The 27,928-nt window shown below is 44.9% G+C and overlaps 1 protein-coding gene across 1 annotated transcript in view; it reads right to left on the reverse strand.

Moving 5' to 3' along the window:
- Positions 1–316: 316 nt before the first annotated feature.
- The window catches only part of GLI3 (GLI family zinc finger 3), a 218,779-nt gene continuing 191,167 nt past the window's right edge, over positions 317–27,928 (reverse strand). The window contains exons 11-15 of the mRNA XM_074146109.1: positions 11,398–11,547; positions 10,648–10,812; positions 7,383–7,673; positions 3,811–4,138; positions 317–2,607 (exon numbers count right to left, since the gene is read on the reverse strand). Of these exons, the coding sequence (XP_074002210.1) occupies positions 317–2,607; positions 3,811–4,138; positions 7,383–7,673; positions 10,648–10,812; positions 11,398–11,547 (3,225 nt within the window). The remainder of the gene's footprint in view (positions 2,608–3,810; positions 4,139–7,382; positions 7,674–10,647; positions 10,813–11,397; positions 11,548–27,928) is intronic.

A 27,928-nucleotide genomic window follows, 5' to 3' on the forward strand; every position in this document is an offset into this window, starting at 1 on the left:
AAAAAAAAAAAAAAAAAGAAAAAGGAAGCGTACAGACATTCAAAAAGGGGAGAGAGAGAGAGAGAAAAGAGAGAGGAGGGGGAACGGGTGTAGCAATACTGATTCAAAACTGAAATGGAAGACAGTTTCTCCCTAGAACACTTTAGGGTTTTCAGAGTCCTTATTCCATAAAAGGAATATACTTGAAACACATCCCATTTAGGTGAGATGAGATTGCTAAAATACATACACAACTAAAAAATATGAGTCTTTTTTTTTTTTTTTATCTGTTATCTCCTAAGGGTTTTTTGTTTTGTTTTGTTTTGTTTTTTTATGTCTATTGCATAACAGCAAGAAACTTGCTTTCTTCTGCAAGTGAGGTCAACAAAGAGCTCATGTCCCCAATAGCCATGTTGGTTGTGCTTACGGGCATAGCTGGGAATGTAAGAGACGCTCGGGGAGTGGTGAGGCGTGAGGAATTGCGGGAGAGATTCTGAATGATACTCGGGCTCAGGGCTCCCGAAATCAAGCTGACGTGGTCCCCATCATCTATGATAGCATCGAAATCAAGCTGCACACCCTCTAGGCTGTTGCTGTCAATGCTGTCGACCGTGCTCGACACTTGGTTAGCCCCCGGGGAAAGAAGCTCGGATGAGTTTGCAGTCGCAGTCCCCTGCAGCAGGCAGTTAGCTTCCGAACCAAAGAACGAACCTGTTTTCATAGCTTGGTGGCTAAAGCCCGTGGTTTGGTCATATAACTGACCAGAGTAATTCTGCACATTAGAGCAGAACTGCTGTGATTGGCCTTGCATCTCCATCTTTATGGTGTTTACCCTGTACGTCTGGTTGCCATCACTTACGTGTCCTTGCTGTTGCGCCAGGTTGTTTCTCAACACGTTTTGCCGTCTGTTGCCGCTGTAATTAGAGCACGGCTGGTAACTTTTGGCCACCAACAAACCTGAAGGCTGGCTACCAACGGTGTGAGACACTGGTGGACAACTCTGCGGCCCTTGATACAGGCTGCTTTGTGAGGTAGGACTAACTTGCCCTAGCATCATTTGACCGGCTTGATTGACTCCCTGGTAATGAACGCCGTCTCCGACTGGTTGGTTTTGCAAATATTCCTGTTCCATCATATTCCTGTTCTGCATCCCATTTGCCATACTGGTGGCTTGATCGCTGGATGCCATGGGATGGCCAAAATTTTGCTGGTTCCCACTCACTGGCACGTTAGTGTTTCTCAGCTTCTGCCCTTGAACTGCCACGCCACAGGAGTTGTCCATTGCCCCAGACATCACTCCTTGCCTGCCGATGCTTTCACTGTAAGGCTTATTGGGCTGCATGCTGAAAGAATTACCGGCTCCGCTGCCGAGAGCCGTGTTTTGCTGTAAACCGTAGGAACCGCTGTTCTCCACCAGGTTCTGATAGCCGTTCTGCTGGGCCAGGTTGCTTCTCTCCAGGTTCTGCTGCTGAACCATCATATTGTTATACAGTCCGAAGGCCCGAGCCTGCTGCACCGCTGAGCGCTGACCGCATTTCAGTTTCGAAGGAGATAAGTCAGAGCTTCCTGAGCTTACTTCATTCCACTGAATGGGCAAGTCACTCTTGTTTGCCTCGGAACCTGCCTGCTGACTGCTCGGTGGAGGGGCTTGGTCAAAGTTGCTGGGGTTGTTGTTTCCTAACACTGAGCCGTGATGCATCTTGTTGCCGTCTAGGACGTTGTTCAACAAGTGGTCGTACATGCCCTGGTTCTGGGAATTCAGATACTGAACCACGTCATCTGGCAGGAGATCTTCATCATTCAGACTGCCACCCGCTTCCATCGTAGCAGCCTCCAGGGCGACGTTCTCGCTGATGCTCGGAGGACAGGGGGAGCTGAAGCCGCGGAAGACGCCACCCTCAGAACGGGTGTAGTTCTGAAGAACAAGGTTGCGCTTTTCCATGGATGGAGGCAAAGCAGGAGGGTTAAAGCTATTAAGACTGTTGAAACGCTGGACTCTAGGGACAGAGAGGTTGTCAGAGGCTATTCGTACTGGATCACTGGCTCTCCTCGTCCCATTTCCTAGAGCATCGTGAGACAGAAAATGCCTCCTGCTGTAACCATTTGCCCCACTGTCACTACATCTTCGAGGGGCATTCACTGGAGGCAGTGGAGATACTCCGGACTCCCTGCAGTCACCCAAGAGTGCCATCCTTGTTTTGAGGCTCATCCTCTCCATGTTAGGCAGTGGAGTTGGTGGGGGTCCACCAGTAGCTGCTGCATATTTAGCTTTCAGCCTGTATTGCTGGGCCGGGGTGAGGCTGAGAAGACTTGGCAGGTCATCACACTGGCTCGCTTCACTGGAGCGCCGGGAGGCATCCGTCGAGATGGGGTCATAGGAGTCTGCAACACTCACGTTCTGCGGTCTTCCCTCCGCCTGGGAGGCGTCGCTGGACCTCCGGCTGGAGAAGCAAGGTGAGATTCCAGAGGACCTGCGGCTGCTCAGGTAGGCTGAACTGATTGTGCTAGTATTGCTGTCCCTCCTGTTCAGCATGTTCAACACAGTGATGTCCGTACTTGAAAGTTCGTTCCTATTCGGCAGAATAGCCATGGATCCTCCTACACTGCAGCTGCTGTTCGACTGGGTACCTGGAGGGAAAATTCACAGTTAAACAAACGGGCATCACCCAGAAACTGGTACAGAAAACACCCAGTAAAGAAGTCAGGGAGTACGGAGGAAGAGCCTGCAACGCCCCAGCAAATCACAGCAGTGCTCTTTCTTGAAAGAAGCAGGGATAAAAGCTGTGTCCCTTAGGTTAAAAGCTAATTCAGAGACTCCAGGGTAACATTTCAGTGTGAATCCCAGCATAAAATTTATAGGCCACAGCCACAAGCTGTCATCAGCTGGTGTAGTGCTCCAGCCTGCAGTGCAGCTATGCTGACTGATGTGCCAGAAGGACGCGTTCGTAAAGGGAGCTTTTTATAGGCAAAATATAATTGAACAGCCATTTGCATGGAACGGCAAAATATACAAATTGGAGGCTATTCAAGGTCATTTCTAAGACTTCTTGAAATATTCTTGAAATAACTCCGAACAACTGCAAAACATCTTTGCTGGTTTCCTTGTTTTGTTTTGGTTTTAATAAACAGAATACATTTCTTAATTTTACATAGTTTCTTTTGATTGAATGGGTTTCAGAAAACCTGGGCTGTCACTGCTGGCTGGAGTGCAGAATCCTACAGGCATGCTGTTGGCAATGTAGAGGCAGCAGGGACGTACATATTTTGGCAACAAGCAGCTCCTTGTATGAAAACAACTATGGATCTTCAGAATTCAATCTCACCTTGCTCCCATTTATGGATATCTGCCCTTTGTGGCAGCAGTATCTGTACAGACGATTACTTATATACGTGGGAACAGTTTACTTAAAGGGTAGCCCAACACATCTATGCAAAGAGTGGCCTTGCTAAAGCCTCATCTGAAAGACTTCCATACAATAAACTGGCAGGTATTTATTCCATCTATTTCATTTATTTCCTTGCCTTAAAACAAGAGAGGATTACGATGATCTTGGGTCCAAACTTTTATCTATAGGGAATATTGAAAACGTGATGCATAGCTCCCCAGCTGGCTCCTGTTCTGTAAAACATGGAACGATCTAGACTTCTCTCAGGATGGGTAGTAGGACTTGTAATGAGGGGATAAACAGACAGTGATCAATTTATGAAGCATTCTCACAGCTGTTGAGTTTCATAGGCTGCACTACTCGTTTGCAAGGGTTGCAAGACTGAGCTAGCAAGCAAAGAATTTAAGCAGAAAAAGTGTTACCACTCCTGTTATGTGTATCTCACCATTTCCTATGAGAGGCGGCAAGGTCGGGGCTTTGGAAGGTGGAACGGGGTTCAGTCTTGGAAGCATTCCATTAACTTGTTTCAACCTTTCTAATTTCACTTGCTCCATCCATTTGGTCCCTGTCATATTCCTCCTGGCCTGTAAGCCAAGCGCTGTGGTGGCTGTGGAAATGGTAGAGTCCATGATTGGGGTTTCATCGATGACACTGAGGTCTCCTACGCTACCACCACCGGTCAGAGTAAGCTCGATCCCATTGTTGGAATAGTTGCTGATGGGGGACTGTTCGCTGCTGCATGTAGACTGACCACCAGGGCTTGGCTGAGATGTCTGTTGGAGTGAAGGAAGAAACAAAAGACCGTGAGGACTAAGCAAACAACGTTAACAAAGAACTTGCAGCAAATGGGGGTCTAAATGGAGCCAAAGAAAACCAAATGTAAAGAAAAGTTTAGCATTAAATGATGATGGTGACCGTTCATTAAGAGGCTTTCTAGAACATTGATTTTAACTGCAATGAATGCCACTGCAAAACTCACAATTAATATCCACTTTAATATCTTGTCGATAGTATACGTTATATCTACAAGAGACACGTATTTCACTTATTCCCGTAATTGCTTTTATCACTTCATGCCATCCGTGGATACTCTGCTTCGGGTACGTGCTGTTCCCAACTGAAACTGCAGGTCAACAAACCGAATCAGAACTCAGCCACGTTACGAGGTTTGATTTACACTGCTAGGCCTGCAGCAAGCAAACAAATAAACAAGACTCCAACAACACTGGAATTTGGGTTTTTTTTTAATTAGACTTGTGGCTAAAGAATGTAAGTATTTTCCAAGCTTAAGGCTCATTGTTACGAGCAGCGGTTGGCCTGAAATGTTGGCATGTAATAAAACAGGGACAAAGCATCAGTGCAAAAATACTGTATCATATTATCAGCATCCTGTGACCCTAGCAGCACGCTCCAACTTATACCATCTCTGCCTTTAATCAAGAAGGCGATGACCTACTGAATCAAATCCTTTGTTTCCTTAGAATTTAAGAATTTAAATTTAAAAATTTAAGTACACACTACAGCCTGGGAATCTACGGGGATATAAACCACCGCAATAGCTTCTTCTTTCTTAACAGACAGCGTTCCCTGCTGCTCTAGCAGAATTCCTGCTGTAGGGAAACGCGGGCTTGATTTGTTTTTTATACTCATAAAGTTCTCCTGAAAGAATGGGAAAATTTCTCTGACAAACTGGAACGCTCAGACAGACAGACAGACTGACAGACAAAACAGACAGCAAGACAGACAGAAGTCTCTGGACATAGGATCATACTATAGGTTGTATTTGTGGGATCACAAATCCATGAGGCATGCAGTATCATTTTGCTCCCAAGAACAGTTTCATGTAAGTATTTCACTGTTGGGGTTTTTCTTGGGTTTTTTTAGATTTTTTTTTTCCTGTCAGCCTGTGATATTTTTTTTTTGCACACTTTACTGACGAATGGTGGCTAGAATTTCTGAGGTAGCAGTGAATGAAGACACAGATTCATGGCAACACTGTAGCTTCATATGCCCCAGAGGAGTCCGTTAAGATGCAATAACTATTTTATTATTTCTAACTTGAACGATGATACTTAGAATTTATGAGGCCACACTGAGCATGTTCATTTCGAAATCCCGGCCATGGCAGATTTGGTGACAAGAATAGAAACAACTGTTACTATATAGAAGAGAGTTTGTGCTTCTGGACAAGAGTTCCATGCCATATGGTAATGGTCAGAAGCCTGTTCTTGTAGCCATGTGTCAAGGTCACAGTGAGGTAAGTTACAGAGGTAAGAACTGTATTATGGGGAATATACATTTCTAGATATGCAACACAGAAAACAAACCAAAAAAAAAGGATGTCTGATCTAGAGGGGAAGGTGCAAAGACATTTCTGAAGACATTTCACCATTATAAGCCAGATTTTTCACATGTTAAGTGTTGCAAAATGCTCACAAGCACATTACATTTGGGAATGAGTTTGATGGATTGCACATTACTAAATGAAGGAATGACTGGACAACAGGCAGAATGCTAAAATAAAGACATAAATAATGTTGCAATAAGAAAAACAGCAGAAAAGTTAAAATGCCCTCACCTTATTACCCACTGTCCTTAGGAAGTTAGAACAAGACATTTAAGAACATTAGACAGAAAAGACATTGGATTAGTCAAAAAACAGAAAATACATCTTAATTCATACAAACAGTGAAAAGCAGGAAATAATTGTTTTAGAAGGTATTTTTCAGTGAGAAATATTTAATACTATTTAAGCAATCAGCATTCATACCCTTCTCCTGCATATTATATTAATGTGAAAACCATCTGTGTTCAACACGTCTCAATAACGCTACAGATTTACCCAGCTAAGCAAGAGGGGAATGGGTTTTGTTCGTTTGTAATCTAAGGTAGTTACCACCGAAGACGGCAGAGGATCTCCCTTAGACTTCAGTGGCAGCTACCTTGGCGCCCTTGGAAGTTTCTGAATCCAGGATTAATACTCCACAGTTTGGGCACAAGCCTTCGGCACAATATAGCAGTAACTCGTATTTCAATGAGTAATCACTTTGAATTGCAGCATAATTCACAGTATGAGCAGAATTTGGAGGGCTCATATTCGTAGTCCCCCAAGGGTTGGGGGCCCAGATGAATCGTCGACCCAGATGTGAAAGAGGATGGAGTGACCGCCTTTGCTAAGTCTTAACCCTTGAGGAGAGGACGGATGGCACATGAAATGCAGGCAAATGAAACAAGAACGTCTTTATTTAAGATAGCATGTCAACAAACGGAATGGGATCCTTTCAACATTCAAGGCTATACTGGTTTAACGCAATACATTAAGATAAACTAGTGAAAAGCCCTGCAGAGACTCTTAATTCAGCTCAATTTAGTTAAATTGGAATTAAGTTAACTTGGTCAAGTTAAATGAAGTATCAGATTAACATAAGAGGTCACATCACAATAGAGATCAAATGTTAACAGAAGATCCCCTCCTGCTGTTTAAGAAAGACAATTTATCTTGCTTCAGTTTGATCCATGGCCTAACAACCTCATGCCCCTAAAATCTGATTTTTTCCCCAGGTTCTCCAAAAATTCTCATCATCAATACCATCATTTTAGTCTTCTGGACTTGGTTGTTTTTTGCATTCTGGTTTTGAGCCTGCAAGATTCTCATTCTCTAACTCTCTTCTGTAAACAGGAGAGTGGAAAAAAAAAAAAAAGCCTTTTTAAAAATGAGAACTGTGATTTTCTCATAATATGCTGATTCCAAAAGACGGAGCTTTAAGAGAAACAATTATTGTGAGAGTTGCCAACACTGCACTTACTGCATATTGCACAGACTAGATGTAATCTTTTTATTTGCTATTTCTTAGGCTTTAAAAAGATTTTACAATGTAAACGAAAAAGAAAACCTCACAAAACCTAACCTTGTGAGTTGTGAGCTAGAGTTTACAGGCTTGAGCATTTCATAAAGGGATTATTGAGTGGCTGCAAGAAGAAAAAAGGACAAAAGGAGCGACTCGGCGTATTGCATACCATTGGTTTTTCTGACTTGACGGCTTTCACCTGGAGGCATTCTTCACGCTTTGAGGTAGTGTTGCTGAGGTCCTTCTGCTCACCAATTGCACCCTGAGTCTGATGGCCTGGTGACCGGGTCTGAGAGTGGCTGCCTGGGTCTCTCGGTGGTGGAGGCCTCGGGTGGATATCTCCCCGCTGCTTCTTGGTGACATGCGCCTCGGGGCCGTGCACGGTCTTCACGTGTTTCCGGAGAGAACTGGGGTCCGTGTAGCGCTTCGTGCAGCCTGGTATCTTGCAAACATACGGTTTCTGCCAAGACAGGAGAAACACTTACATTAGATTTAATTCCACGTGGGACTCCTGAAGAGCTCCTTGGAGCACAGCTGGTGTTACAGTCATACGCTTCCACAATTTGTTATCTAATTTATGGTCTCTACAGTGACTGGACCTGGTCAAACCTATTAATTCCCTTTGGTTTTGACGGTACCCATTAATTCTGCATAATTTACAGAGGGCAGAGCCTCTCATGATATGAACTGGCACAGCTTTGACTTATCATAGCAGAAGAGTCAACAGAGCTATGGCAATTTATGAAGACTGGCCTAATTTTCTATGCTGTCCATTGCCCCCAGCAGCCTCATACCCCGTTTCTAGTATGCCCAGTACCTGCTCCTTGACATTCAAAAGCAAACAACCCCCCTCTTCAAAACACGTTGGGACGTTTGTTCAGGCAGGAATATCTGAGGAAGCATTTTTTCCTGGCTCCTTCAGATCACCAGTATAATATCAAAGCACAGAATACAGTACCATAAGCATTTGCACGTTGCAGCAACATATGCACTAGTACTATTAGTGCTACGAGCACAACTAATCACTCCTTTTTTTAAAAACCCACTTCCTTTGTCTGTGAATTTCTCTAGTTCACTAAGCAACGTAGAATAAAGTAAACTCACTGTCTTGTAATTTAGCAAAGACTTTGCTCTCGTATTATGAGAGGGTTAGAAAGTAGAGTTGAGCTCTTCCTAAACACTTTCGTTTCCTCAGGAAACAAAGTATTATTCCGTCACTTGTATTACTGAATTGTTCCCAAGAAACTACTATTTTAAAGCCATATTTATACTAGCCTTCAAGAATTAAAAAAAAAAAAAAAAAAAAGAGATCCTCACGCAAAGTTCCTCAAAGGGGTTCTCTGTCTGCTTACACATGGCACTGGGGAGCCTTTGATAAATGTAGCATCTTTATGGCTGCCTAAGGCCTGAGCCTGCTTCCACTGATTTCAGGGGAAAAACACTCCCGTTGACTCAAATAGGAGCAAAAACGTCGATCATGAGCAAGTTAATTTGATGCTGAGCTACTGAGGCAGTTTTTCTCAAGACGCTATGGAAGTACAAGCCAGTTAGCTCTCTTCTACAAGCGTAAGGCATATGGGCATCAAGATACGTCAGCTGCTTTTAAATCTGGCTGTGGATTACCTACTTACAACCAAAACGGCACTGTGAAGAAGTGCTGAATTGGGTCTGTGCTTTCCACAGTATTCATGGCACTCCATCAGTACATATTGACAGGCTGAGAGAGCTGGGGTTGTTCAGCCTGGAGAAGAGAAGGCTCCGGGGAGAGCAGCCTTCCAATATCTGAAGGGAGCCTACAGGAGAGCCAGAGAGGGACTCTTTGTCAGGAAATGTAGTGACAGGACAAGGGGTAATGGTTTTAAATTGGAAGAGGGGAGATTTAGATGAGATACTAGGAGGAAATTCTTTCCTGTGAGGGTGGTGAGACACTGGAACAGGTTGCCCAGAGAAGCTGTGGATGCCCCATCCCTGGAGGGGTTTAAGGCCAGGCTGGATGGGGCTTTGAGCAACCTGGTCTGGTGCAGGTGTCCCTGCCCAGGGCAGGGGGGTTGGAACTCGATGATCTTTAAGGTCCCTTCCAACTCTAACCATTCTATGATTCTATTTCGTTGTGGAATAACGGTGAAGGATGTTTTTCATTTGCCCTTGCTGCTGCACCTACCAGAGATGATGTGCAGCAGAAAGTTTTTCTTGGTGACTTACTGTTAGACGTGAAAACCTGACCTTAAAACACAGGCAGTACGGGCCGTGTCTTTACGCTTGTGAGGATCTTACTCATCAACTAGGCAACAAATAGACTGGTTCAGACAGTGAATGAAAAGAACCCTCTGGCCAGCTATTGGCGAGACTTGGTGGCCTTCCTTCTACCTTGAGAATTCACAAAATCGCTGCTGGGCTTCAGTGCAGCTGTTAGTTGGGCTGCTGAGAGCCCACACCGCAGGGATGGGGTGAACTCAGAGATGTGCAACGCCCTCTGCTTCCCTTCTGACTCACGAGATGCTGCAGGGACCAGGGGACTGGAAGAAGATGAATGCTCCCAGGAGATTTTGTCAGCCCTGGTGAATGCCTGCTAGAGAAGGATACAAGCCTTGTGGAAATGGATATAGCTGCTATGGTTTCCAAAACACAAAGTAACCATGCTGGTATGTCCTGCCCTTCCAGTGCTTCCAGGGTTAGGCTAGAAGTGAAGGGACAGGTCAAGGAGGAGAGCCTGGGCTCTGAGATGTGAAACTGAGATGATGTGACTCCCTGTGCAACCTGAAATGGGGGAATAAAACAGGAACAAGGCATGAAGATGGTGTGATTCCTGAAAGAGGGGGGCAGCAGTAACAGGAAACACACAGTAATAAAAGAGGTGTTACACTGAGAGTTTGGGGAACGGCTGTGATTGCCACAGCTGGTTTGCTTGAGAGAGATCAAATTCCTTTCACTGCATCCCTACTCCACGAGGTCTGTTCAGGATGGAAAGAGAGAAATAGGCATAACTCAGAACTTACAGGGCAACCCGAATTTCCCAAACCCTGGAGACTCCTCTAGAGCTGTCCCTAGCAGCTGAGAAGGATGCTGCAGGATGCGGCGGGCGCTGTGGATGCGCAGCCACCAGGTGTCCCCACCGGCCCAGGCGAGGGGACGTGCTCCGGGGGCTGCATCAGCCCCTCTGGCTCTGGGCCCCAGCACTTCAGCCCGGATTACCAGGCCAGTTTCCATTAGACTCCTCCTCCTTCAAACATCTCTTACACTTAATAAAATGACCCACAGCCTCTTTAGGTCCGTATGACACTGGAATGACTGTGCTCATAAGACCCATCTAGAATTTATCCCTTTCGGGTTGCTGAGGGTTTCTGTCCCTGTCCTCTGTAATAAATTGCTATAATCGCGTTGTAAGTCTGTTTGACTCCAGATTTTATTATATTTTTGAAGCTGTGCTTACTTACCTCATTGGAATGAGTCCTGTTTTGGTGCTTGGCCCTGTCGGATGCGTTGGAGAAAGCTTTGTTGCAGCCTTCGTGTTCACACACATATGGTTTCTCTCCAGTGTGAGATCTCAAGTGCGTTTTCAAGTTTTCTAGTCTGGAGTAGGCCTTTGTACAACCTTCAAACTGCAGACAAGAAGTAAGTCTGGATTAATTTTAATCTGCGGACTTGCAGGAAACAGTAAAAGCTGACCTATAAAAGTTTAGCAACTTCCCAAGCCTTCATAACCTTGCCCAATGTAATTTTGTTTGGATTTGTTGGATTTTAATTTTACCCAGGCAAACCCTTGGGTTTCACAGCTCAAGTTAAAATGCTTCCAGCATTATGTAAACCTTCTCTTACAGGAGAGCACAGTATTTGTGTATGTCATCTAAGACAGAAATCCATTGCAAAGTCATTAGGAGGCTGGTGGCCAGCAATAATACCCAGATGTAGCTCTGTAAGAGAAAGTACTTTTAAATAATTAAGCAAACTGAGCCCTGTTTAATAATAATGCCTTTGGGGGCTTCTTTGCACTTTAAACTTGAGGAAGTGGGCCAAATTATCCAGTGAATCCCCTTCCCTGCAGCTCTTGTCACTTGGGCGAGCTGGATAACGAAGCAGGCTCTTCTCCCAACAAATGTCCGACGGACAAGAGATGCTGGAGCATCTGTTCCCTGCACAGCCCCGGCTCCCCTGTCTGAGCCTGGGGCTCAGCCCCCTTTACTCACAGTGCATTTGTGTGGCTTTTCCCCTGTATGTCTCCTCATGTGGACCACCAGCATATACTGGGCCTTGAACGGTTTCTGCTCCCGGGAACAGTCCAGCCATCGGCACACAAACTCTTTCTTCTCACCGTGTATATGGTCGTTGTTTATATGCTGTTTGGGTAGAAGAGAGATTATAGCTTAACAGAAATGAAACACCGCCATCAGCCTCGCTGTCGCTTTGCACTGGAATGGCACCAGAGGCTCAGGTGTGAACCAGGATCCTGCGCTACTCAAAGAGTAAGAATATTGTCTGCGCTCCAAAGCAATCACGGGGTTCAAATTATAGATCTCACTGGAAGTCCACTAAGGCCCATGAATTTGTTTCTGCTGACGTCAACAGGCTTTGGATCAGGCCTCAGGGATACAGGCTGTTAAATGGATCCTGGATAAGCTCATGCACGGCACCCCTTCTGTGATTCACGTTGAGTAATGCTTTCCCGGATCAGGGAAGCCTTACTCCAGTCCCACTCAACACAAACAAGGTTTACAATATCGGGCCTTTAAAAACAAGTCCTCCAACCTGAAAAAAAAACCAACAGAACTGCTAAACCACATTTCCACCAAAATTTTAGCTCACTGTATTTTCTTTCAGTAAATGTACATGTTGTGGCGGCAGAAACAAAACCTTACCCATTGCAATAACAAAAAACTCTGAGCACAGAAGCATCCAACAAACATTATGGTTGGACTAGATGATCTTAAAGGTCCCTTCCAACCTAGACAATTCTATGATTCTATCCATCAAGCCAGCTTTTGCCATTGCCAAGTACGGCTCTGCTTTGAAAGTCTCCAGGAGCGACACCTGCCCCAGGCCTGTTGACAGGCATGCACGTGTCCTGCTGTGGTCAGTGTCATCTGGGTGAGTGTCTCCAGAGACAGGCTGGGGCTGTCTACCTTTTACTCTTCCAGAAAAGTAGCTTGTTATGTTCCCTTCACGAAGATCCAGTTCAGCAGAGCATTTAAATATGGATTTAATTCTTGCTGGTTGTATTTCTGAGCAGAAATGGGCAGATGAGTCAGGGCCAGCCTGAAGATTGGTTTGGTTTTTTGGAGGTTTAACTGTTTGAATGTTTTTTTTTTGCACCGCTTCAGAAAGCAACAAAAGCACTTACACCTGGACTTTCAAACTTTTAGGAAGGCTGGAATTTCAGCAGGAGCTACTCGACTCATCCTCCCAGGCTCTTGGAGAAACCCTGCCTCAGAGGCTTTCCCATTGCTCTACCTCCAACCACAGCTTGCGAGCTGTGCCACTAGATGGCCACATTTCTCAGCAAATGAAGATTATTTTCATTAATGTACCAGACAAAATCCTTCCAGATTTTCTATCTGAACACAGCACAGGGATGAAATCTGTATCTGCTCTGTAAGTAGCCCATAGGAAAAGAGAGCCGTACAGAAACTCAGTAGTTCATACTGGAACACAGAAATAATGCCAATCTTTTCTAAAGTCCTGGAAACAATCAGAAAACCAAATAAAATCACTTATGTTCACAATTATGTGGCATTGCCATGGCAAACAGATGTGCGTTGCCTATAAAAGATGACTGCTCTTTTTCTCTTTCTGAAACTTTATTGCCATTTCTTAAAAGTTGTGATGGGGCGCAGAGCACATGAATGGAGCAGATGTGCTGGACAACATACAACATGTGATCAGCAGGAATTTATGTTTCAAGTACAGATCTCTAGTCCATTCATACTATCCACGCCTGTACCAAAAGCGTACAGATGCCCTGGGCTGTGAAATGGCATCGGAGGAGTACAACAAAGTTAATGGGCACTCTTCTTTCCTGGATAAGAAAAAAGTAGTGGGGCAAAGCTCAATGCATTAAAGGAATTCTTGGCCAAGTCTTTCTGTAAACATTACAAACTGAGTTATTTGGTTAAATCTACGCGGCCAAGAGGGAAAAGAAAATTGAGTGTGTGACACAGGCTTTCCATTTGATACAAAAACTTCAAGGCTGGTTCAATCAGTTCACAACAGCATCTCCCTTTACCTCCCGCTGTGTGGACACTCAGGCACCATGGACGCTTTTGAGAGAAATTCTCCATAGGACACTTTTTCTCTTTGTCCCTGCAAATGAGCTTGCTCCTTGCCCTCCAGACCTCTAGCCTCTATCTGCATGAGCATCCTCTAAAACTGCCCTTTCTCATGGGTGTAAAACTCCCTTCCTCACTCCCTCTCCCAGCCCAGGCTCGCTGCAGCGGCTGACAAAGCTTGCCCAGGATGGTGACTTGACCATTCGCCTCTCCCCGTCACTCCACTGGCTGACCAGTCAACTATCTGTTGTCAACTATCTGTTATCTGCAACTATGTGCAGGTCTGGAGCCCTCAATATAAGAAGGACATGGACCTGATAGAGAGGCTCCAGAGGAGGGCCACCAAAATGCTCAGGGGGTTGGAGCACCTCTCCTATGAGGACAGGCTGAGGGAGCTGGGGTTGTTCAGCCTGGAGAAGAGGAGGCTCCGGGGAGACCTCATAGCGGCCTTCCAGTACCTGAGGGGGCCTACAGGAAGGCTGGAGACAGTCTGTTTACAAAGGCTGGCAGTGACAGAACAAGGGGTAATGGCTTTAAACTGGAAAAAAGCAGATTTAGATTAGACATTAGGAATACGTTCTTCACCATGAGGGTGGTGGAGCACTGGAATAGGTTGCCAAGGGAGGTGGCTGAGGCCCCTTCCCTGGAGACATTCAAGGTAAGGCTCGACGAGGCCCTGGGCAACCTGGTCTAGTTGGGGGTGTCCCTGCTGACTGCGGGGGGGGGTTGGACTAGATGACCTTTGAAGGTCCCTTCCGGCCCAGATGATTCTATGATTCTACCTCGTGATCACCTGCAGGACACTGCACAACCGTGTCCCTCCATGCTCGTCTGCCCTGCTCTCTTATCCTGTCACTCCTTTCCTACTCCTTCTGCTCTTCCCACAATCAAACCCCTCGTTGCTCTGATGCTCCAAGTGGCCTCCGAGAGCTCACCTGCAAAACTATCTCATTCTCACTCAACCCCTCCGAGGATCCTCACCTTCAGGTAAAGCCTAGAAGAAACAAGTCCATGACATCACCTTGCTAATCTGGGTAATTTCTTTAGCTCTCAGATGAGCTGTTCAGTTGCTCTTTGCAGAGGGGTGATATTTGAGCGGACTTATAAATGCTCCCAAATACTGGAAGGCTGGTCTGGAAGAAGACACTCACTAGCCATGAGATCAGCACAAGTAAGAGGCCAACAGCAGAAACCAGACGTGCTCTCAGGTAATTCACAGCACTTGTAGCCCCGACCACGTAGGGCCAGAGTCAAACGCCCTCACTTGCTCAAGTTATGACTTGAAAACTGGCCAGTCATCTGCTCTGGACACAGAGGCAGAACTACATAAATACAAAATAGGAACTAACTCCACCCTGGGATTTTTTATCATTATCATTTGGCAGAACCAATGTGCAGTATTTACAACGTGTTTAAAGGGAAGAGGGAGGTCTCACTGTGCAAACAACGGCAATTAGAAAAGTTCAGAAGTTTGTGAACTCTGGCATTCAGGTTCTTTGGCCTAGATAATTACCTTTGGATTTTGCACGGTGTTTTTTGCTCCCCGGTCTCTATTATGAGAGGGAATGAATAGTTTTGAGCTTGTAAAACAAAGAACCGTCAGGAATAAGAGTATTATGCAAAGCAGAAGCTTTGGTACAGTACAATAAGGATTTATAGGGTTTCAATTTATAATCTGTTTGTAACCTTATTACACCCATGAAATGTCACATTCCAGGGACTAGATCAGAAGGACTTTATTTTTCCTGGTGAAATTGAATTTTGATGCAGTTTCAGGGTGTGAAAAGGCTTTTCTTTTAATTTAGTAGGCCCAAACCTGCAAGTTTTACTTACGTTGGTAATCCTTATTACAGTAAATAGGCGCATGAAAGCCAATGATATTACTCCCTAGTGTCAGGTTTGCTAACATAAGGCTCTGAAGCACCAGCTCTGTATTATTATTAAGAATTTCTGACCTGAAAAAAAAGCCCCCATTAAAACCTGCAATTCTACTAGCTATCTCCCATTGCACACAGCTCCAAAAAGCTGCTAAACAGGGGTCATTTGCAGAATACCAGTCACTTTCATGCCACTTCAATGCTCATTACCAAACCTCAGTTTGTCCTGGCTCATTTTCTTTTCTTTAAAAAAGGTTACCATTATCATCCGGCTCCAAAATACCCTAAAACGAACAGAGGGAAGTGACCTAAATACTGATTTTGGTCTCAAAATATCCCAGCTTTGAAGGAGGGAGCTCTGAGATGGATTTCAATTCCAGAGCAAAAGGAGCCACCAAATTCATTGAAATCAAGGCTGAAGTTGGCCTTGATTTCTACTGGCCTCATCTCTACTGGGGAAGCTCAAAAACTGGAGGTAACAGGGAGCACAACCTGCAGTGTCCTGGAATCATAAACACCTACATGGTAAGAAATATTGTTTTAAAAAGGAATACCTTAAAACATACATGTTCTCACATAATCAATGCACACCATACGTGCTACTCCATATTGCAGCAGATGATGTGAGGTGACACTGGAGGCAGGATCTGCAATAATCTTAGTGTTCCATTTCCCTCCTCCACGTGTTCTTTAGAAGAAAGGAGTATCTCAGCGTATCCTTGCTGACTGCTTGGGTACCATTAGCTATTCAATACATAAACAAAGGCCAAATGTGCTCTCACAGTAGTCAAACAGCAGGGGGAAAGCCCCTTCATACCAGTGGAATGAGTCAGGAACAACAGAAAAAGAATAATTGTCACCTGCAACTGAGATTGCATCTGAAAGCAAAGTGTTATTTGGTGGATAAAGCAGAAAACATATGGAAAAATCTCCTGATTCTGCTTTCTAGCCTGGACACACTACCCTAATGTATGCTGGGAGAAAACTGGGAAGAGACCGTGCTGTATTGGTATAATGTGGTAAGTTAGTGGCACAGTGGAAGGCATACCACCATTGCCAAAAATTGGTTTAATTTCAATTATGCAATGGCAACTTTAGACTTTTATCTTCTCACTATTATTTCCCTGTACTTTAAAAATTAAAAAAGGAGGTGCTAAATAACTCCTTACTAAACCTCAGTACTGACATCAAGCAGAACCAGCATTTATGCCATCTTCTGGCACAGCCCTCCCCCTGGACCGTACTGCCACAGAAAGTCCCTCAGACCAGCAGAGCCACCACATTTCCTGCGTAGGAGATGAAGAGCGAACGGTGAGGAGGCATCGCAGTGGAAGGGCTGCTAAGCACAGCTCATCTCGCAGCTGCACAAGGGAGTCACGGAGCCCACCAGGCTGCAGAGAGGAAACTGTGTCCAGCAGTAACAGACTGGTTTGGAAGAGGATTAGTTGTCCCCGACCTGCAAGTCCTGCAGGGAGCACTCTAATTTATGTGTTTTGCATAGGGGATATAGATTTGTCCTGGCAGCCACATACAGTTAGAAACAGGAGGAGGTTTCCTGGTCATCAGGACCATCCCTCGCAAGCCCTGCTACACATAATCCCAGTCACAAACGGAGCAAGCTTCGTCTTCTAAGTACGTTGGTGAACTGCTCCCTCTGCTCCCAGTGCAAAGCTCCTCCAGGAACTCACTCCTCTGCTGGTTAGCAACTAATTTCTAGCTTCGATTTATTCACAGCCAATTTATATTCATTTGTTCTTGTGCCAACAGTATCCTTTAGCTTAAACAGCTCTGCTTCCCTGCACGGTGTTATATGCCTCCCTCCCCCACCCCAACTAACTGTCAGACAGCACTCTCATCCCTGCCCTCATCTGCTGGATTAAATACGTTGGTTCCTTCTGGTCTTCTCTAGGATGACCAAGTCCTCATTCCTCCTCTTACCTTGCTTTGGCTTGAGGTGTGGAAGTCCCTGTGTCCTGCCTGTCATTTTGTTCCCAGGTTCCTCATTGCCACTTCCAGGACTGTGTTAGTGCATCCCTCCTCAGTGGTCCTCTCAGCCCTCCTCTTCACCTGCTCTATCACAACTTCAACCTTCCCGACCAGAATAGCGTGAAGCACATCAGAGCTCGCCAGACTTGGCGGAACAGAAGTCAAACTTCCCCGTCCTCGCTTAGGTCTAAGTACAGATCTCTCCTTCACTTTGGTCTTGAGACCATTACCAAAGCATCTGAGAACCTCATGGCTTGTGAACGTACCCCTCCTAACAACAAACCTTGGGGAATAGTACCTACCACTACGGCCACAGTAGAGGCCGAGACTTAAGGCCCAGGAAAGCTAAAGCCCACATGGATAAAAGTATTTAGGTCTCTGATTCTCACTAAAAGGAGTCACTTGTTCATGAGTGGTGTGCATACTTAGAATTGTCTAAGTTGGAAGAGAGCTTTAAGATCATCTAGTCCAACCATCAACCTAACTCTGATAAAAACCATCACTAAACCATGTCTCTAAGCACTATGGCAACCCGGCTTTTAAATCCCTCCAGGGATGGGGCCTCAACCACTTCCCTGGGCAGCCCATTCCAAGGCTTAAGAACCCTTTCCCTGGAAACATTTTTCCTAATCTCCAATCTGAACCTCCCCTGGTGCAACTTGAGGCCATTTCCTCTTGTCCCATCGCCTGGGACTTGGGAGAAGAGACCGACCCCCCCTGGCTACACCCTCCTTTCAGGGAGTTGGAGAGAGCGAGAAGGTCTCCCCTCAGCCTCCTTTTCTCCAGGCTGAACACCCCCAGCTCCCTCAGCCTCTCCTTAGATGGCTTACTCTCCAGAACCCTCACCAGCTGCATTGCCCTTCTCTGGACCCGCTCCAGCCCCTCAATGTCTTTTTTGTGGTGAGGGGCCCAAAACTGGACACAGCCCTGGAGGTGGGGCCTCCCCGGTGCCCAGTACAGGGGGATGATCGCCTCCCAAGTCCTACTCACCACGCTGTTCCTGATACAGGCCAGGATGCTGTTGGCCACCTTGGCCACCTGGGCACACTGTTGGGTCATGTTCAGCCGACAGTCGACCAACACTCCCAGGTCGTTTTCTGCCAGGCAGCTCCAGCCACTCTGCCCCAGCCTGTAGCACTGCATGGGGTAAACTTTGGACATTCTTGACCTACACAGCTTCCTGAGACATCCGAGTGATTGTAAAAAGAGTACCAGCATTCAGAAAAGTGACAGGGCAGCACTTAAGCAAGTACCCATGCTTGCCTGCTCCCCAGGGATGCAATCCATGGCTCATCACTGCTTCTCGCTACCATTTTAGGTAGTCAGGCAACTAAGAGATGACATCAGGCAGGCCTCCCTACCATCTCATTAACATCTCGATAAAGATTAACTCCATGATCCACAGCAAGATGGACAGACAAAAGCTTTGTAAAGAAGTCAGGACATAAAGGAGGTCCTGGTGAGGCAGGAAATATCCTGCAACAATAGAAATCCCACTGTGAGGAGGAAAAACCCCTGCATCTCCGTGGAGTGCAATCCCCAGCAGACTTTTCGGACACATTCCAATCACTGCAATTGAGTCTCTCTCTAACCTCTGTGACTCTCTGTTAGAACAATGCATGCATTCTAATTTCCTCTTATCTGCTGGAAAATAGGTATGGATCCTGTCCGTCCTTCCCCCACTAAAGATCATTTGCTGGCACAACGAGGCTAAACAACCACAAGAGACTGATGTCTCCTCCCTGCTGCACAAGTCAAGAGTACGCTTTTGACCTCGTGTCCTTAGGGTGGCATAAGTACTTAAGCCATTTTTAGTTCCTGAGACAGAAGAAGCACTTAAGCTGCTTTAAACCTTTATGGTGGTATAAATGCTTAAGCTGCTTGCAGTTCCTAAAGCCAAGTCGAAGCTATAGCTATACATGAAGAACTCTGCGTTTCTGCAGAGGCACATGCCCAGGGAGAAGCTCAGATAACTATCTCCACTCCTGCTTCCTTTCCTTTGGATGCGTTTATTGTTATTCTATTAGAGTTCTTGCGGCTGTCTTGCATACTTTATGGAAGATTTAAGAAATGCTGTTGTGACAGATCCCTGCGAACGCTGATTAGCAACATGACAATTTATACAATCCGCTGATCTAGCCCAAAGCAGGTCAGCGCTCCGACAGCCTTGACACCTTTGCTTGAAACGGAATACCCACAGTTAAGATCAGCTGGATCTTAAAAGCACTGCACGGCAATTTCCTCTGTGTATAATGAACGCGCAGAATACGCTGTCTGCACACTGCACCCCTCACCTCGCCATGTTTGATCTTGTCACTCAATCTCAATACTTAATTTTCAAAGTTTTCCACTATTAACAAATGAAGCTCAGGTTTGGTTATGATTGTAAACCTAAATGAGGACTCGTGGCATACAACAACTCAGTAATCAGGTATTTTGGGGTTACATGTGAGAGAGGAGTGTGACTTTTTAGTCACTTTTACTGCAAAAAAGTTATCACTTTTTACTGCAAATGTTTATAACTCCAGTGTGACTAAAAAGAAAAATCAAATCACTAAATGAAGTTTTAGTCAAAAAGACAGTTATTTCAGAAAGGACTGAAGTATGTGGAAAATAGGAAATGTAACTTACACTATTTTACAAACTTAATATATGAACTCTGTGTCCGTGACTGTTAATTATAAGAAAAAAATAAGACCTGAGTGAGCACTCCAGCTCAATTCATGCTTGAAGCTCATTTATTACTGTGCCGTTCTGGATTCCCATCTCTGTCCCTTGAGAACTGGCAATAGCAGTCAATGAAGAAAGGGAGGGATCAAAATTAGAAGCCAAGTCAACTGAAAAATAATGATGATTTATAACTTGAGACAGCCCACAGAAGTAGATGGACGGGGAGGACAGGCAGAGGAAAAGGGCAGCATGGAAATCAACACCTAGAAGAGAGGATGGAAACAGTTACAAAGCAGGAAAGTGGTGTTGGGGGGGGATCACATCATGTTCTGGCCACGTTGAGACACTGCGTGGTTCTGCCCCGTAACAGCTCATCACCTTTTCTTAGCAAGATGTTGCTGTACTTCCAATATCACTGCCTCAATAGCTCATAAACTGCTTATTCACCTGCTTTGGTCTGAAGGGCTTGGGTTAATCTGGCTGTTTCGACCCCAGCATCCGAGGGAGCATTCCCATGTCAAGGGCAGACTGAGGGGAACCTCGGAGACGTTGCAACAAACAGTTGGGGTCAAGAGCTCTCTTGGGCCAGCACAGCTACCACTGGGCGAAGATTGGGCTTGCAGTCATATTTAAAAATATATTAAAGATCTGGGGTCAGTACAACACATGGAAAGAGACTGTTCATGTCTCATGGGGCACACAAGTTCGGAAGCGAGGAATGCACAGAGACCAAGAGCAGTCAAACTAATACTAACTAATGAACATTTGTATTTTGTGGAGTTTGCCATGAGCCTGAGCAGGAGTCGCATTTTTGCTCCAAACACTGTTTAATCACCCATGGCAAATCAAATGATTTTTTATGTATGGGCTTGGAGAAGTCTTGTTCTCTAAACACGAAACTGTATTACTAATAAACAGGAATACGCTAATTCAAAGGACACAACGCAGCAGGACTGTTTTCTTCTCACCTCCCTGTTTCAGCTGAAAATATAGGTCTGATTATTTTTTTTTCATCTCTCTGCACTAACAGCAGCAATAAAAGTTCTCAATCCCTAGTTAAAAAAAAGATGTTTCCTTTCTGCTTCTCCTTTTGTTCTCTTGCAATAAATTCTGTAGTTGTCTACGTTGCCTATCAATAGGTTAAACATATCCAACTTGTATGTTTAAATGCTAAAGACGGAGAAGTCCCCAAGGATACGTCAATCGTTGGCTCTTGTACAAAGAAAATACTGTATTTTGCTCAGAAGAGCTTTCTGTGGCAATTTAAACACAGCGAGACAGACACAATATCCTGGAGAGAGGAAAACCTGCCTTATTACATTCCTGACCCAAGAGAAAGGATCTGCCCTTAGGACATAAAGAGAATCAGTGGGGGGAAAAAAAAAGAGAAAAGTTATCTAATCCTAAAAATAAAGACAGCGGTTCGTAATACAGCATGACCTTCTTTTAATCTCCGATATAGTTGTTATACAGTATGGATGTGATATAACACCAACAGGGCAAACACAGCTTGCCTCGTCCGGCTGGGAACCGACTCCCTCAGCCTGTATCTATGTTTCCAGGTTTTGGATGGCATTTTGATAGGCTTCGGGATATTCTGTGGAGGGAATGGAACTTCTGGGATATTGCGGGGATTCTTTCCCAATAAGATCACATCTTGTTCTTGTTTCATTTAATATACATATATTCGCGTATACCGTACAGTTAAGTCTGTTAGCAGCAAAATGCGGCTCCACCAAGGGCACTGTTTTACAGCTTTCCCTTGATTTCCTGTGTCAGAGCACACAGCTATAAAGCAACAGGTAGAAATTGCATCTTTATTTCCTAAACCTGAAAATTTAATAAATGAGGTTCTGCCAGAACACCAACATAAATGTTGTGGACATTAATCATTCCACTTTTACAGTGGTAGGAAAGGTGCTTTGATGACTCTCAGCTTTGTTTCGTCTCTGATGTTCTCTTCCATACCTCTGTCTAAAATCAAGTGCCATCTCTGTCTTGAAGGTTGCATTCTTGTATTACAAGCTGGGAGGCTAATAGGTGAAGCTGGTATGCTACAGGAATTCCAGCTTTCTTTACTCTTTTTTTTTTTTTTCCAAATGTATGGAAATAATCTCTGAGTGTGTGCTGTGGTGATAACTGGGCTTTGCCAGTTCCTCCAGCACTGATGCTCTGTGTTGCATTTGCTTTAGTTCAAGCAAGGTATGACAGCTTCCACATTTTGTGATGTTACCAAAAAAGACAAAAAAGTTCCACCTCTCTCTTCAACTACCTGAATGCCTAAGGACAGGGCTAATTGCATTTGTGTGAGGGAGCTGCAGCAGAGGAGCGAAGGAGCTGAAAGTGGAAACCACAAACCAGATGCTCAAGCCAACTGTTCTCAAATGGGAATGCTTTGGTTACGTCTCTGCCCTCCAAGGGTGTATGCCCTGCTCTCCTGAGAGCTGCTGAGGCAGGGAAAGAGGCAACAGGGTTACCGTGAGGATGACTAAGTTCTTGGGGCGGTGGGATGAAGGAGCCCGTAGGGGGAAGAAGTGCCCTCCCGTTGTTCCTGAAAGAGTACAAGGGGCCAACTGCAAGCTGACCGCTCCTGGCATTTCTCCCAGCCACACTCGCCTACCTGTCTGCCGTCTGCATTGCTTCCCTGCTCTGGCTGCCCTCCCGGTCACCTCCTGCCATTTGGACTACGCTCTGAACACCACGGCGTGGATGCCGGTAAACTCTCCTCCAGCTTCCACTCACCCCAGCATCGTTCTTGGTGCAAACTGTGCGTGTTCGGACGCACGGCTTGAGAGCTGCGCTGGCCACGTGACAGAACGAGAGGGAATGGCTTCAAGCTCCAACAGGGTAGGTTTAGACTGAACATTAGGAAAGAATTTTTCACAGAAAGAGTGGTCGGGCATTGGAACAGGCTGCCCAGGGAGGGGGTTGAGTCACCATCCCTGGATGTGTTTAAGAGCCGTTTAGATGTGGTGTTGGGGGATATGGTGTAGGGGAGAACTTTGTAGAGTAGGGTAGATGGTTGGACTCGATGACCCCGGGGGTCTCTTCCAACCTAGACGATTCTGTGATTCTATGATTCTACGTAACTGCCTTCTGCTGGAGGGTAATCCCTTTTGGAAAAGTCAACCTGACAGGTAGAACCCCATCACAACTTTCGCCTTCAGCAAGGCTTCAGCAATGCACAGAAATCACTTTAAGAAAAATAATCTTACATATGCATGTTTGGCTCACTTTTACTTTGTGTTTTTTATGGTCTTGGCATTTAGGCCCCAAAGACATTTCACCTGTCTTCTGTGTAAAGGTCAAATGAGAAAAATTTAGGGTAATTTGGTGCCCGTCACATAAACCAAGAGACCCAAGACAGACTAGCAAGGAGAAAAGCAGAGGGAGAAAGAAGCCGGGCAAAGTGTGCACGAGTGACAGAGAATTCAAACTTGGCTCAAAAGGCCAGGGCTGGAAGAAGAGACTGAACAAAGGCCACTTGCTGAAGCGTTTAAGACCACTGCCGACCAAGTGATGTTTGACCATTTATGATGCAATAGCGAGTGAAGGTGGTCTTCTCCTAAATCCTATACACTAGCCCTGCACTGATGATCTTCAGCCTGTCCTGCCTGCTTCCCTTCCTTCTTTCTCTGTCTCACATGCATACAAGCTCACCCTTTCCAGCTGGCTACGGGCAGGAGGAGTGCTACAGCCTGAGATGCTGGAAGGATTCCTGCCTTCAGGAAACAGCTCTACAGCATGACTGCAAGGAGGTGCAATACCTGTTCCTGCCAGAAGCTCAGAAGAGAGGAGATCCTCATTGCAAAGAGCTCCACATTGCCCGCGAATCTGTCACGCATTCCTCTCTCAACCTAGTCAAAAGAGTGGTGCACAAACAAGGGCAGCGTTTTTCCTACGGTTGGATGGGGAAGAGGGTAAAGATTGGCCTGAAACCAAACATCTGCCCTTCACTACGTCTGAGATTACCAGTGAATGTTGCCCAGAAAATGTACCGTCTGATACCTTCTAGGAGTGACTCAATATGGAAGGAGAGAAAACCACCTGAGGCCCAACTTCAAAATTTTCTGCTTCATGATCTTTGCATTTAGGGATAAAAATTGATTTTACGTGCAACTGCTACAGAATGTCCAGGAAAACCAAGTTAAAACCCATTAAAACACCCTCACAGGCAGTACCTAACGCGAGCAATGGCTGACTTCCTTCTTTACAAACCTGAACTCACATACAGCTGTGTACAATCTTCAACAAAAAACATATGTGAAAATCAAGCCTTTCCTTAAAAAAAAAAAAAAAGGAAAAAAAACCCACCAAAATTTAAAAAAAAAAAACCAAAACCCTGAGCAGCCTGGCACTTAGCACTGCTACAGATGTTAGTGTAACACACTTAAAAGCATATATTCTATTTCTGGATTTTTCTCACTGGCAAAAAAAAGACCACAGAGGACTCCTGCCAGCACACTTAAGAAGGAAGTCATCGTAAAGAGGCATTACAGTAAGGTATTTCATCTTATTTGCAAAATACTAGGAAGAATGAAAATACCGTTCTGATTTATAAGAAGCACACCAGCACACACCGGGCAGAAGAACTAAACGCTTTGGATGTTTTCCCACATTGCTGCAGAAGACAAAAGTCTATAGGCCTCCTTCCTGCCACCGTAACTCATCCGACTTCAATGGAAATCAGACCCGCTGAGTATATTAAACCTGAAATTAACTATTCTCCCCCTATATTGTTTGGCTTTGATAAATTCCAGCCATTGCTCCTGGTGGACGTGCTCAGATCTCCGTCCTGCGAGCTGCTCCGCTCGCACGGGCTCTTATGGTAGCCCGGAGCCCATTAAACTCCATTGGGTCCAAAAAAACTGAGCTGTCTGCAGGAGCGGGGCTTTAGCAGCTCTAATAGTTAGTGACCGAGCTGTGGGTTCAAACCAAGCTCAAAGTAATAATATGCTCCTTTAAAACAGGGCACGTCGGCAAGAAACTGAAATGGGAAATGATTTCTAATCTTGACATTCCACAGCACAGATCGGACTGGTGGAGCCAAGAAATAATCGCTCAACAGTAAAGAAGCCTAGAGCAGAAGAAAAAAAAAAAAAAAGAAGTAAAAAAGTACCCAGCAAAATATCCCAACAACTGTGGTTGGAATATATAAAGCCAGAGCTATTTTATAAAAATTGTATGGTTTTAATGACAAAAATCTGTTACAATTTACACTGTCTTTCAGAGCACGGGTTTGGAAATAGACTGCAAGCAGGTTAGTACCAACAGGCTCTTTCAGTTAAAATATAACTATATATTACAGCAGCTTTATATCATTTTATATTAGCAGAGACAAACTGCTTAATCCCATGAGCCAACTTATAAATCTGTGAAAGGCTATAGCAAGGTAGAACAAGGAAAAGCTAAAAAGTACTCTTTTAGTAAGATTTTGAAGTCTTCCGAACTCCCAGATTGGTACAATGGGTCATCTATCTACGCAGAAGAATTAGCAAAGCACTTGATGCCTTCAAAATAGTTGTACCATCACCGTCTTTTACTGAAAATCTGATGCTGCTAATGGGACGAAATAGCAAGGTAAATGTCAGACAATTGAAAGGGATCTGCTCTTCAGAGTGCATTACACGCATGGACAGTAACACTAAGCATGTAGACAGGACTTGCTGAACAATATGCACTTCACGGAGTTCAACCTGGGACCAGATTTTGTAAAACCACGCACTTTCTTCCGCTTTCAGCACTTCTTAAATGATTACATTACACATAGCACAGCTACCACTGATCCACTTAAAACGAAAGAAAAGATATTCCTCAGCACGATCTTCCTCTGTAAATGAATCAGAAGGTCTTTTTAATTTTTTTAGAGAGAATGTCCACATGGACGCATCCAAATTGCCTGTATGATAAAAACACCAATGCTTTGTCTGCAGAAAGGCTGTTGAATAGAAGGATTTTTTTTCCAATAAATGCGCTTGGTGTCTCCTCTCATAATCTATGAAAGCTGCAGTTCAAATTAGGAGATAATGCCTGATCCACTTTTGCAATGAAATGCACAAAAACCCCTAAGAAAGCCAGGAATGCAGCGTCACACAACACTTTTCACAGAAACTACAGAGAAAAATTATGGCAGCGATAAGCATTACCAAAATTTTTGCTAGACAACGTACATTTTAACGTTTGTTTCATCACAGAGGGGACCCTGGTAGAATTAATACAACATTGGTGGGTGACAGAAGCAGGGGTGGGTTCAAGCCATGACATCACGACTGAGCTGGAGAACATATTTCGGGCACTTCCTAACATCTCTAAGAAGCATTTCTAACGAGCTCCAGCACGTTCAACAGTTTATTGCTCCTCTGAGACCTCCCTCGGTTTTTTTCCACTGGGCGCGCGCTTAGAATTTATCTTTCACACCTACGCTAGGCTTGGTCCTCCCCACCACATCCTCGGAAAGTCGGGGTTAGGAAAGCTCCGTCACATGTTAGAAGTTAGTCACCCTTAATGCTCTGGGGAGCGGCAGCAGAGATACCTTCTTTCATGTCTCCGTTGCCACAGGATAACATTTCCTATCCTCTCATACATACCATAGACAGTCTTGGGTTGTAGCTAGGCTACAGACATATGTTTGAGCTGTTGGAATGAAAACTGTACAGGATCTCTTAGTAGAACACTGGGGTACCACCTAACACACTTTGAAAAGAGCCGAGACCAATGTTGTTTCTGCCCAGCATCCCGCGCGCTAACTTTAATAGATTTGCAGTGAACTTACAGGTGCTCCTGGTAACTAAAAATCAATGCTAAATAGTCTGGTTTATCTCAAAGATGCATCTCTCTTCCCCTGTAGACCATCGTGTCACCATCTGGATGGGACAGACTTGCGCCAGCAGTCAGCCCTAGAAGTCCGCAGGAGTACACCAAAGGGCAGTCCCGTACCTCTGGAACTCTCCCTCATCCAAAAACTATCAAAGCCGGAGCCTGGCGCCTACAGAATGTGATATAAAACACACTTCTTTGTTCAAGCTTTTTTTTTTTTTTTTTTTTTTTTTTTTTTTTACTAACTGTAAGTGTCGGAATCCCCTTGGCAATTAATTTCCTGGCTGGTAATCCCTTGGCTCTGATCCACGCGGGGAAAGTGGCTGCGCTGGAGGGAGGTGTGGAAGGCACACGCTCCGGCTTGGCAAAGTGAAGCAGCCTCTTGATTTAAATGACAGTGGCCAAGCCTGAAAACTTACTATTCGCCCTGCATAATGAAGTAAGCTAAACTCCCCCTTAAACACTCTTTAAGATGAGTGTAAAGTGGCAAACGGTCAAATACTGCAGGTAGGGCTCCCTTGATCATTTGTGATAATATTGGAAATGGTTTAGGCACAAGAAAGAGACAAAAAAACTACTGCCACGGTAGTGAGATACAGAAATATACATCGTCTGATAACTAGCACCGATAACAGTTTAAAGGATAAAGCCTTCATTTTACTAACTTTGAAAAAAAATCACGCTAACAAAAAAAATCATATACCCACAGCGTATTAAGCTTCTATATTCTCAGCTCTCGTATGGGGGAACCAAACCCTTTTAGTAATCCTGCCTAACGCTGGCAACTGGCAAAATAATCTACAATGCACAGTCCACGAATGCCTCTCCCTAGCAGCCAGGCCAGGTGGGCTTGATCAGTTTTGACATATATATTGTTTAAGTCTTCTGAGACAAAAGGACAAAGAAGCCGTGTGGGCGCAATTCCTGTAAGCGGCCAAACCCTGGGAAACATTTTGTCTAAGTTTCCTTTAGTTTTAGACACAGGGTCTCACAGGAGGAAGAAAGTTGGTACCGCGCTCACATGTGCTGTGAAGAGAACGGCGAGATACTATCTTTTTAATTAACTCAGCCTGAAGTGATGCAGTCTTAACCGAAGCACTCCAATC

Source organism: Numenius arquata, chromosome 4 (genome assembly GCF_964106895.1).
Source record: "Numenius arquata chromosome 4, bNumArq3.hap1.1, whole genome shotgun sequence".
NCBI classification, from domain to species: domain Eukaryota; kingdom Metazoa; phylum Chordata; class Aves; order Charadriiformes; family Scolopacidae; genus Numenius; species Numenius arquata.